Genomic DNA, 12,452 nt, shown 5'->3' on the forward strand with positions numbered 1-12,452 from the left:
TCAGGGCTGTAGGCGATAAATGGAGCAAGCACCTATTTTCATATACATTTTCTAATTTGACTCTCAAAACCACCTTGTGAAAAACACCGGGCATGTATTAGCCCCACCAACAGAGAAAATCAAGTAAATGGATGTGGAATAAAAATCCAATAATCTCAACCTAAGCTCATAACTCAGTTTTTAAAACATCCTGCATAAAGTTTAAACAATAAAATGAATTTATTCAAGGCAATTATTACTAACCTTGACATAAGCTGGAGCTAAAGATGACAGATGCCACTTCACGTCTGTGTTACCATGATTCTCAAGTTCCAGATAATTTTCTAAAAGGAACACATATGTAACGACTCAAACCATCTCTTGGAAAGGCAAATAAACAGATTACTGTGATAATGTGTGATAATTACTGTGATTACCTCGTCACAGGGGAAAAAATACAACATTAAATCCCTAGAGGAGTCCAATAAGAACTGTAGTATTTTCTAAGAAAATCAACTTTGACAGATTATCTTATTTTGGATTTAATCAAAGTGCAATGCAAAGCTACTGAGGGGCTTAAGCAAGGAAGCAATAAGATGATTTACATTTTTAAAGAAGTACTGGCTTCTGTGGATAAAAACTGCAAGAGAATGAGAGAGGAAGGAGGAGGCTGGTAAGACGTCACTGCAGCAGCTCAGCTGAGAGATGATGCAAGGGTGGCGTGCATCAGGCTTGAATCACAGCAATGGGAGGAAAAGCAGCAGGCAGATACGGGATCTAGTTTGAAGACAGACTCCAAAGGACTTGCTAATGGACTGGAGGGGCAAGGGCAGACAAATCAACTTCCAGGGATCTGGCTTAACCAAAAGGGTAGATAGTGGTACCACTTACTGACATGGATAAGGCTGGAGGAGAAGCAGGTTTCATGGGTAAAACAAGAGTTGTATTTTTGTGAGATGCACACATGCAGAAGCTGAGCAGGTGCCTGGGTGTGCACATCTGGGGAACACCCCAGGAGAACAGAGAGAAGGAAGCGGACACAGGCAGGCAGAGAAGGAGGAGTCAAGCAGTGAAACCTGAGGAGGAGGAGATGAGGCAGGGAAAAACCAGGAGAGCTACAAGAAGGAAATGTTGGAAGGAGTGGTTAACAGTGTTGAGAGGTCAAATCAACAAAGACACATAAAAGAGACCTAGGATTTGGTAAAATGTATCTTTTCAGTGACCTTGATAGGAACTGGTTCAGGGCATGCTTGGTGGTACCAGCTAAACTGCCTGAGGAAGTGAAGGCAAGGAGCACAATCTTCACTATAAAGGGGTGTTGAGGAAGGCAGGAGCTGCAGCAAAATCTGGGGCGAAGGAAGGAATTCCTTAAATAAGTGATGGTAGAGTGTACCATGTGCTGATGGAAATGCATCAACAAAGAGGGAGAAACTGATGACGCAGGAGGGAGAAGGGGCCAGAGGAAGTCCCTGAGAAGGCAGGAAGAGGTGGGCCTAGATTCCAAGCAGAATGGCCTGTGATGGAAATAGAAGCCTTTCATTTAGTGTAACGGTTTCTACATTTTCAATGTTGTGTGAGGCAAAGTCAAGAGATGGAAAGAGTGAGAGCAAGAATAGGAGAGGGGAAGGGGAGTAGAAGCTTGGAGAAGAAAGAAGCTGTTAAATAACTGTTGGAGATGGGTAAAGGACACATACTAAGGAGGGCTGGTAGAAAAGCCTAGTACTGAGGGGGTATCTGAGAGTTGAGATATGCATAGGTCAGCACAGTTGTAGTTTTCTCCAGCAATGTTCTGATGTTAGGGTGGAGACATGGAGTAGGCAGACAGTTGGGTTTAACAAGGGTTGGGATTTTGCCAGACAAGAATGCAAAGAGGGTTATAAGAGAAGTGGGACATGGGTGGGGTGATGGAGAGTGAAAGGGTAGTAGAGCCAGTGGCCTGGAGGTCTGAATGAGGTCAGACAACTGCTGTAATTCCTAGAGTAAGTGAGCTGGAAAGATGGGGAGTAGGGGTGAGGGGATGACGGTCAGCAAGTGACAAGGTCCAGGAGAGGACCATGAAAGCAGCAAATTGAGCTTGAGTAGAAGACAGAATCAATGACAAAGGCAAGGAGCTAGAAGGCCAGGTGACAGATTGTCCCAAATCTTTTCTAATAGGTCCCACTTAAAATCCTAGTCATTTAGACTGAGCCCTTACAGAGGGTGGGAGAAAGCAAAAAGCAATATTCTCAGGACTTTTGAGGAATTTTAGCAATAGTGAGTGTCTGCTACATGGCAAACACTATGCTAAGTGCTTTACATATATTATTTCATCTATTCCTCAAAGTCCTCTGTGATAGGTGTTAATTACAATGGTCATTTTACAAATGGGGAATCTGAGCAAGTCTATTTAACCTCTCTAGAGCCTCAAAGTCATATTAGTAAGTGACAGGACCAGGTGCTATCCACCTTTCTCTCTTCTTCAGCTACTAACTAATTAGCAGTTCTGGTCAAAGATCTAGTGAGAATTGGGGAGAGATGGTCGTGACCACATAAATTCTTAGACTCCTGGCATATATAGAGCTGATAAATGCCTAGATTTAACATCTTATGATATTTAAGCTCCCTCAAATTCAGCCCATCAGTGAAATGATTGCCACTGACTACTTGATTTTCTTCTGAAGTAGGGGGGGAAATTTTGTACCTATCACTAATGATGGTTAAACAAGAAAAGGACATTAGACTCAACATATCAGTAGGCATTTTAATTACATAATCTTGTGATGCAATACCTGAAGTTTCACCAGGTTCTGTTGTAGGAAAACTAACAGTCTTGTTTCTTATCTCAATTTTTGTGGAAGGTGGTTTTGTCATTGGTTTTACCAGATGACTAACTGAAGGCTCAGTCACTGGGGAAAGGATTCCAAACGGTCTGGAGGCCAAACGAGTGAGAAGTTCCTCTTGGGTCAAGTCTTCTTGAATTTGAACTTTCACAATCTTCTGAAATGAGCCAAATAAAGGAGGAATAAGACACAAATGTAGCTGTCATTTTTATTTATTTTTTTAAAGATTGGCACCTGAGCTAACATCTGTTGCTAATCTTTTTTTTTTCTTCATCTTCTTCCCAAAGCCCCCAGTACATAGTTGTATGTTCTAGTTGCAGGTTCTTCTACTGGAGCTATGTGGGACACCACCTCAGCGTGGCCTGATGAGCAGTGCTAGGTTGCACCCAGGATCCGAACCAGTGAAACCCTGGGCCACAGAAACGGAGCATGTGAACTTCACCACTTGGCCATGGGGCCGGCCTCAGTAGCTATCATTTTTAAAGAAAAAATTCCGATTTTTAAATCATGGTAGAGAAAAGGAATGAACAAATGATTATTATTCATTATCATTCATATAAATGAAACTGATGAATTTAGAAATTAAAGTTTATTCAGATCTCAAAGTAAATCTTTGACTTCATCCCCTCTCCCCCAACTCCCTTCTTTTTTTCAAAGCAAATTAATAATGGCTTCTATGCCCCACTCTCCACTCCTGCCCAACCCAGGAGAATCGTTCAGATCACTAACTGAAAAACTCTGTACTAAGTGCTCTATTTAAATAAACCTAGTTGGGCTGAAGGAACAGACACTTTCCTTTGATTTCTGTAATGTAAGTGCTAATAGGGCTTATGACAAATTACAAAATAAGAGAAATGTTGCCCAAAAAAACACTTTAAAAAGTACCTTCTGTCCATTGTCACAGTGTATATAGATCAAACCACTCCATGGGAACATTGACTGTTTTGTGGATAAGGAGGAATTAGGACTCACAAGAATTTGTAGTTTACTCCTTAAAAAAAAGAAATTTAATAATGAAAACCAAGAATATCATATACTTTAATAGCAATAACAAGAAGAATTATAAATGCTATTCTGTCAATGACCAACTATTTCCTTCTTGCTCAGAAAGAGCACAGAGCAGAGGTGAGCTCCCACATACATCTGATTTTGCATCAACCCCAACTCAGTGGCTAACAAAAACCTGACTGGCATGACCCCATGAAGCTAAGGGAAAACATGTGAAAACAGACCATGCCATAGAAATACATTTAGAACGCAATTCAAAATAAAACTTTCTGGAGCAAAAGACCAATTCTATCAATTATCTGAGCCACTTGATAATAAAGAATGATACAGTCACAGTACAAAGAGATCTAATAGCTGGGGAGGAAGCTGGAAGAAAAAGGGGGAGATGGCAAAGGAATGAATATTGTTTCTTTTTTACCCAGCTGCTAAAATTTTCTGCACTCATTGGTCTAAGAGCTATGGGATATCAAAGATGACTTTTAAAGTGTGGATGATGTAATCAGATTTGTAACTTAAAAGCAATCACCATGGGGGCCTGCTCTGTGGCCTAGTGGTTAAGTTCAAGTGCACTCTGCTTCAGCAGCCTGGGATTGGTTCCCAAGCGGGGACCTACACCACTTGTCGACAGCCATGCTGTGGCAGCGACCCACATACAAAATAGAGGAAGACTACAAAATAGGACAAATCTTCCTCAAGGAAAAAGAGGAAAATTGCCAACAGATGTTAGTTCAAGGCGAATCTTCCTTAGTGGAAAAAAAAAAAACCCACCACCCGTTACAAAAGGTATTTCAGTACACACAACAAAAACGGCAGAGTAAGATTATTTTCCATTGCTAAGAGCTAAATACATGAGGCAATGGAAAAAGTTATTTGTGAACAACCTGTCCTATCAGTTCCCTATCTTTTCAACTATTAATTAGTAAATGTTTAACTGATTGCTTTTGTCCTAGGAATGTTTCTCTGTAGTGTCCCTAACCATACCTTAGCTCAGTCTTAGTCAAGTAAACTCTCCTAAAATGTATACTCCATCATTTTGCAAAAGTAAATAGATTTTATGTTGCTGTTCTGCAAAGCTGCTATTCCCAAATATGAAGGAACTTTCAGAAGTGAATGTTCTGTGCCAACCCAGATAAAGTCCCTGAAAAGCTGCAGAGTTGTGGCTTTACCTCCTATCAATGATTAAGCTGCAAACAGAGAGCAGCTGCATCAACGTGTGGCTGCAAATGACTTCCTTGTATCTTAGAATATTCTTTGTAGAAAATGGAGAACTAGGTTATGGCTCAGCCATATTAAAAGTCAGAAAGCTTTGTCTATAAAATGCCCTTTAGACAAAATCAGCCAAATAAGTGAGCCAAACCCAAGGTAATGAAGGGCAGAACCATCTGGGCTTTAGAGACCACCACTCCTCATCACATGCCTAATTGCATCCCTTGCTTTGTAATTTTGTAGGCAGAGTAACACATCTGATGTCTTCCGCTCCAGGAAATCTTTCCCACCTCACATGTCTCTCTCGACTCTTTTAGGCTACATACCATAATTCACTGTGGACATGGTCTCTACTCTCGCTAAGCTACATGAGTCTTGAACTCACTGTGGTTCCACAGAACAATACATGGCACTCTGTACAGAGTCAGAACACTGCAAAATTCTACCGAATAAATAAAAATGGCCTATCATTTGAACCTTAAAGAGTCATCATGCTAGCATCTGAATGACACCCAGAGGAAATGGAAGCCATACTTACTCTGGTGCGATAAATCCATGTTGTGGTGTTACCGTAAGACAATGTGCCGGCCAGTACAGCTCAAATTTCAGTAACCTAATAGAATTATTTAAAATATGGAAACGTCCAGTTTTTGCCAGATCACCTATTAGATCAGATAAATGTTACTTACATTTACTGTTAGTGAAAAAAATGTTAATAAATAGTAAAAATGAACCCTAAATAAATACACTAGTATACCAATTTATTTTGCTTTCTCAATTGCCCAGTTACAGGAATTTCAAATCCTTGGTAAAGCAGACCATTTGTTTACTCTTGGAAACTACAAAGACATTGAACAAAGTTCAATAATGAACAAAGTTAGAAAAAAAAGGAAATATGGAAATTGTTACTACCTGGTCATATCTTAGGCACACACATAGGTACCACATTTGTTCCTGCTCTGAACCAACTATATCACTGTTAAGGGTAAAAGAGACCAAGTGCCAAATGAGTTCTTTGGGAAACAGGATGTGGTGGGAGGAATGGCCCACGAATGGGTGGCTCTGCCGTTTGGGGAACTAGGAGCATGGCCTGAGGACCACGGCCCTGTGTCAGGATGATACTCCAGTGGAGTCTGAGTTAGGTCACTAGTAAGTGAGAGGAGGATGTGTGCAAGCCATTGGTCACATTTGCAAAAAGTCCACAGATACGCTCTAGATGAGCCAAGGCTACAGAGAAGGTACAACCCTGGGTTCCAGACTGCAGTCCTGTCATGTTTTCACTGACATACTCACAAGGAGAAGGGGCCACCAAAATCAGCTGTTCAGGTTGGACAGTCCACATTTCTTCAGAAGACGATTTATCTTCAGGTGGGCGAACAGCTTGTGAAAGAAGTGGAGAACCCTGAGGACCTTTAACTGGTAAAACATCCAAAGAAACATTGCCACCATGCTTCCCAGAACTATCAGATTCACTACAGAGAGAAGAAATTAAAAGGGATAAAAAGCCAGACTGTGTCACGTGTTTATATTAATTCTTCATAAATCTAAACACATTTAGCTAAAACTAAAAATGTATTATATAGTTTGTATTGTTCACTAAATAAAAATCCCTCACACTGTGTATTCTTAAAGTAATGCATAAAAAAAAAAGTACAGTATAGGTCAAATATTATACTAATCTGTAATTAGAATACTCAAATGATTTAATTTCTTTCCTGCCTTGATTTCTGCATGCCACTGAGGTCTCTTGAAAGGTTTACTAGAAAATTACCCATTATTAAGAATATAAAAAAAACAATGAAACTCAATGTATCTATAACTGTACAATAACTGGTTTCATAATGCTAACACCAAAAAACTTTAAAACAAGAAAGTCTTCTGGGAAAAACACTATGGTAAGAAATGCCAATAAAGTTTAAGAAGATTTTTATTAAGTGTTGAAACAGTGTTTTCCAATAAGCTTTAGATTACAAAAAATTGTAATTCAAATAAATTTTGTAAACACAAAAGCACAACTTAACTGAAGTTCAACTGTGCAGGACCCAAATTCTCCTACCATACAGTGGAGCTAAATCTTTATTTTAAGTCGGCTTTTCAAATCAGACCTCTACTGCCCCAGAGAAATAACGGAGGCATCAGCCAAAAGTCAGAAACAATTTTTAAAAACTTGATTCTTGGCTTTTTGGCTTCCTAAGAACCAGTTGCTCACTATTTAAGTGGTTTTCAAGATAATTTTAAATATATGTAACTACTATCTTTAATTCTTTCTTTGACAGACTATCTTAGAAAAAAATTAACACAAAGTATAGGGAAAAGCAAGCAAGCTGGCATGAGCTGGAGGCACTGTGTGCTGGGTGGGTGTGAGCCATTAGTGAGCTCTCAGTTGGTGGCACTGGGACCTGAAAGGAACTCTCAGTCAGTGTTGAGTTGGCAACACTGGGCCCAGGGCGAGAGCCCATGTGATGAGAAGATTGGTTAAAGATCTTCTCATTGTTTACCCCTGGAGAAGGCACACTGAGAAAACAAATGGCATCACTTCTGCGGTGTTCTGAATCTGCAAACTGAAACTGAGGAATATTTTACAAAGCAACTGGCCTGTACTCTACCAAAACATCAAGGTCATTGGTAAGAAAAGGGTTAGCAGCTGGCCTGCAGCCTATTTTCTCCTTGTTACCAGGGAATGCCCAGGAAAAAATTAGGTAAATGTAGTAAAATTTTAACAAGTGGGAATCTCAGTGCAGGTAGCAGATGGGAGTTTTCTGTACTGTTTTTTAAGTTTTCTGTAAATCTGAAATTATTTCAACTTAAACTAAAAAATAAAGGTGAAATAAACATTTTGAGACAAAAAAAAAAGTACAAGGACAAGATCAGCCCTACTACGCATCAAATAATCTTGAAATCTGATGAAAGATGTTTTGTTTGTTTTACCTTTTAGATACTAACCTGGCTTTGGAAGAAGGCTGAAGAAATTCTCTGTTAGAAATGGAATCTCTGAATTCTCCAATTACTGAAAGTATAATTTTACGCATGTTTCCATAAAAGAGCTGAACATCGTTAGGGCGTTGGGGAAGATCATACACTGAAATAGAAAATAATGTTTGAAATACAAGAATCTTTACATAACCACATCACAAAGTAACAGATAAATTTATATATTTACAGCTATAGAATATTATTTTCCTTGGTTGGGGTAGGTGATATTTTGATTTTTAATACTATTGATTATAGGAAGTTCAGCATCAACGACTCCAGTCTTGGATTTGAACTACAACCTTGCCAATCATGAGCTCTGTGACCTTCAGCAACTTAACCTCTCTAAGCTTTTGTCTCCTCAAGTACGACATGGAGTGACAATCTATCTCAGGCATTGTTGTGAGCATTAAAATAAGAATGGTTTTGGGGCCGGCCTGGTGGCATATTGGTTAAGTTCATGTGCTTTGCTTTGCTTCAGTGGCCCGGGATTTGCAGGCTCGGATCCCGGGCACAGACCTAGCACCACTCCTCAAGCCATGCTGTGGCAGCATCCCACATAAAGTAGAGGAAGATTGGCACAGATGTTAGCTCAGCAACAATCTTCCTCACAAAAAAAAGAGAATGTTTTTAAAGATACATGTGGCAACAAACATTTACATAAAGCTTACTGTGGGCCACACACTGTCCTAATCCCTTTGTATTATTAACCTAGTTAGTTTTCACAACTCCTCTTTGAGGAAGGTATTATAATCTGAAGCACAAAGAGGTTAAAAGCACACAACTTATAAGTGGTAGTCTCACAGACATTTAACTTAAGCAAATCTAGAAACCAGGCAATATTAATATAACTAAATACAGTAGATTAATAAAACAGGGCTTGAGTTGAACACCTTTATATTAATCCATCTGAATTTATATATACAAGGAATTTTATAGAATATGTTTGTATTCTACATATAAATCAGACATTAAGAATTATTTTTTTTTAATGATAATTTGTGTGTGTGTGAGGAAGATTTGCCCTGAGCTAACATCCATTGCCAGTCTTCCTCTTGTCTTTGCTTGAGGAAGATTAGCCCTGAGCTAACACCTGTGCCAATCTTCCTCTGTTTTGTATGTGGGATGTCTCCACAGCATGGCTGACGAGTGGAGTAGGTCTGCACCCGGGATCCGAACCTGCAAACCCTGGCCTGCCCAAGTGGAGCACATGGAACTTTAACCATTCGGCCCTGGGGCTGGCCCCCTTAAATGGAAATTTTAAAAGATCACAGTAAGTGTAAATTGAAATTTATAGTAACCAAGACATCAGACTACAAAAGTTTAAATCAACTGTAAAAATATTTGCCACTAATTACACATTTTGCAAAAGTGAGATTACAAATACTTCTAATAGTAATATGCTCAAACAAATGTTATTCAAAATAATCATGTAAAAAGTTCAATTGCAACATTCTCATAGGTGATCTACTCTACTAATGAACACAAAATTAAGTGGGATTGTTTCCTCCCTCCACCTGGATGATAAATATACCATCTCAAGGAATCCCATATTCCTTGAGGTGGAATCTGGAGTCCCAAAGACAGACCTGAAGTCTCAACTCAATCCCGTCTTAGATAGGTAATCTCAGCAGGTCACCTGAGCTCTTGGTTGAGTTTATCAATGAGACTCTTAATATAACACACTTCTCGAATTTTTGTATATGCAGCTGTCTCCCCTGGAACATCCTTACCCATGTAGGTCCCTGTGTTCTCCACCTTGTCAGCTCCTCCTCGTTCTTCAGGATACCTCAAGAGTCACCTCATTCTAAGTGGGGTATCCTTTCTCTGTGCTCTCCCAGATTCCTAAATGCAGCTCTATCATAGCACTTTTCATACTGTACTTTAATCATCTGCCTTCCCCTTAGTCTGTAAACCCTTAAAGGGCAAGAACTGCATCTTTCACCTCTACAGACTGGCACCCTGTACTCTCAAACACGTCCATTTAATGAATGAAACATTGGTGAATCATGAAACTGTGTCAAATTCTGAACCACTACAAACTCACACTTAATTTTAATCACAGTCTTCATTATTGCTGCAATATGTCACTAAGTGTTTGTGTTTCATCTACGTAGCATAGCTCAGTTTAACTCTTTTATTAGGATCTTTCTTATGAGGAAGAGATAAGGATGGTGAAGCTCACAAGAGCTGAAAGTGGCAGAGCTGGGTCTTGAATTGAGTTTCAACTGTAAATCCAAGGTTCTTTCAATACTCTGCTACCTTAACACATGCTGACAAGATCCATTTCAAATCTTTTCATTATTTTTAACTAACCCACCCTGCCTTGCCTTTAGCAGATGATCTAGACTCTTAATTACTGAAAAGATCAAAGATTACATTACATCATCTCTACAGAGGCATAAATATCCTTTTCCTTTACTATTTCATATTTCAGAAGCAATACATGTTACATCATTAAAAAACTAGAAAACAAAAACAGGGGGGAAAAACATTACCACCTGAAATTCTACCACCAGAACATAACTGTTGTTAATATTTTGCTGTGTATACCCCTGCTATTTTGCCTATGTAGTTATACATAGACACATTATTTTTACCAAAATGAGATCTTATTATGCAAACTTTAAAAATAATTTTTTCTTAATAAATGAAGAGCTTCCCATACTATTTAATATAGAATATAATTGCTTTAATAGCTTCAAAATATTCTATTGCATAATCAAATAATTTTCTATTCTTGGGCACTTGGGTTACTTCTGACTTCTTGCTATTATATATAATACTGTGGTGAAAATCTCTACATTTTTATATAATTTGTATGTCTCAATATATATATTTTTTGTATCAGTAATAAACACCAAAAAATACTTGAACTGTTTAGCTCAGATAGGGCTAAACATCTAAGTTAGAGTCACTCCACCACTGTCTATTCTGGATTATTTTTTTTTGCCACCATCACATCCTCCATAAATCGTATAGTAGGTACAAAAGCACAGAAATCTCAAAACGAGTGTAAGTTCACAATCATTAAGTCTTAAATAGTAATTAATTTGAGTTTAACAATGACCATTTTCCTCCTCCTGTTTACAGGTCTACCCATAGAATAGGTGCAATAATATATTAATCATATCTTAACATTTACGTTGTAAAGCTCTCTCACTTTATCTTCACAATTCTGTATGATGAGAAATTAGATATTATCATTCTTTTCATTTTACAGATAAGGAAATTGAATTTTAGTGACGTATTTGTCCAAAGTCATACTGTGGCTCAAACTCAGCCTGATGCCATATCTAAACTCACACCCTCCCCCCTTATTTCAATCACCAGACCTAAGTAATACTACAAATGACCCAAAAGATTTAAGACGTTGAAATTCTTACCTTCAGTTACCAGTAGCTCATCTTGAAATGCTTCGGCAAAATCAATGTTCTGTAGCACACTATGTTCTGGAAGTATCTGTTTTATAATCCCTGGTTTATGCAACAGGGCTCTGCCAGTAGAGATTTTCATTCAAAACTTAGATATAAAATTACCTTAACTAGATTTTCATCAGCGTATGTGGCAAATCCCACTAAGAGCATGATACGTTAGCACATAGATCTCATGTCTTAAATCCTAATATAAGTAATTTTAAAAAGAAAACCTATTCTGGAAGTTCCTTTAGAAGTTATATATGGTAGTACAATCATCAGTTCCAGCCAAATAGTAACATCAAAACAAGAACTCCCTAATGTAACAGTAGAAAGAAGAGTAAAATTAGATTCTTTTCAGGTCTAACATTTTCATTGTTTGTGATAATTTGGTTATAGTTAGAAATTTGTCTCAGAAAAAAATTATGCTAAGAAAATGATACAAATAAGACATCAGAGGGAGACACTTAAATTACCATGTAACTATGTTTATCTGGCCTCCTCTAGAGAATCTTTGAGGTGAGAGTTGAAATGTAAATTTCTCTGTAGTACTCAGATGTTCACAAACAAAAGAAATCTCATCACTGTAAATCTGTGGCAAAGAGGAAGCTCTAAAACAATATGCTGATTTCTATATCCCAGTAGACAGAAAGGAAACAAAACCCAAAAAATCTAGAAATCGAATTTCTCCAAATGTCAGTTTCTATTTCTAAAACGCTTAATTGAGAAACAAAACCATGTTCAAAGTTGAACTTTTCACATTGCGTCTGCTCTAACATCATGTGGCAATTTACCACAAAACTCTCTCTTTTTAAACATTCCAATAATCCTCAACAGATTAAAAATAAAACAAAACAATTTCCTAAATTATGCATCAGAATAAAACAGAGCAGAGCACAAAGGGTTGGAAGAAGGAAGGACTGGTACATGCATGTGCCCCGCTTCCACCGGGATTTAATGATTTCCTACTAACAGAGGAAACATTGTGAGCTTCACTTATTTATATTATATTCAGGTCCTCCGGGCTAGGAAACAAAATTTTATAACACAAGAA

At 38.2% G+C, this 12,452-nt stretch overlaps 1 protein-coding gene across 10 annotated transcripts in view; it reads right to left on the minus strand.

Annotated features, from left to right (window-relative positions):
- CEP192 (centrosomal protein 192) overlaps positions 1-12,452 on the minus strand; it is a 114,769-nt gene that overhangs the window by 15,590 nt on the left and 86,727 nt on the right. For 8 of the 10 annotated variants that reach the window (XR_011420928.1, XR_011420927.1, XM_023647476.2 and 5 more), the window contains 7 exons: positions 11,369-11,478; positions 7,956-8,091; positions 6,306-6,484; positions 5,551-5,674; positions 3,684-3,789; positions 2,748-2,955; positions 244-323 (listed from right to left, as the gene is read on the minus strand). Coding sequence is in view for 6 of the 10 variants with exons in the window: in XM_023647476.2 (XP_023503244.2) it covers positions 244-323; positions 2,748-2,955; positions 3,684-3,789; positions 5,551-5,674; positions 6,306-6,484; positions 7,956-8,091; positions 11,369-11,478 (943 nt within the window). In the remaining 4 variants the exon portion in view is untranslated. The remainder of the gene's footprint in view (positions 1-243; positions 324-2,747; positions 2,956-3,683; positions 3,790-5,550; positions 5,675-6,305; positions 6,485-7,955; positions 8,092-11,368; positions 11,479-12,452) is intronic. The other 2 variants (XR_011420930.1, XR_011420929.1) reach the window with 1 other exon arrangement.

This window comes from Equus caballus, chromosome 8 (genome assembly GCF_041296265.1).
Source record: "Equus caballus isolate H_3958 breed thoroughbred chromosome 8, TB-T2T, whole genome shotgun sequence".
Lineage (NCBI taxonomy): Eukaryota > Metazoa > Chordata > Mammalia > Perissodactyla > Equidae > Equus > Equus caballus.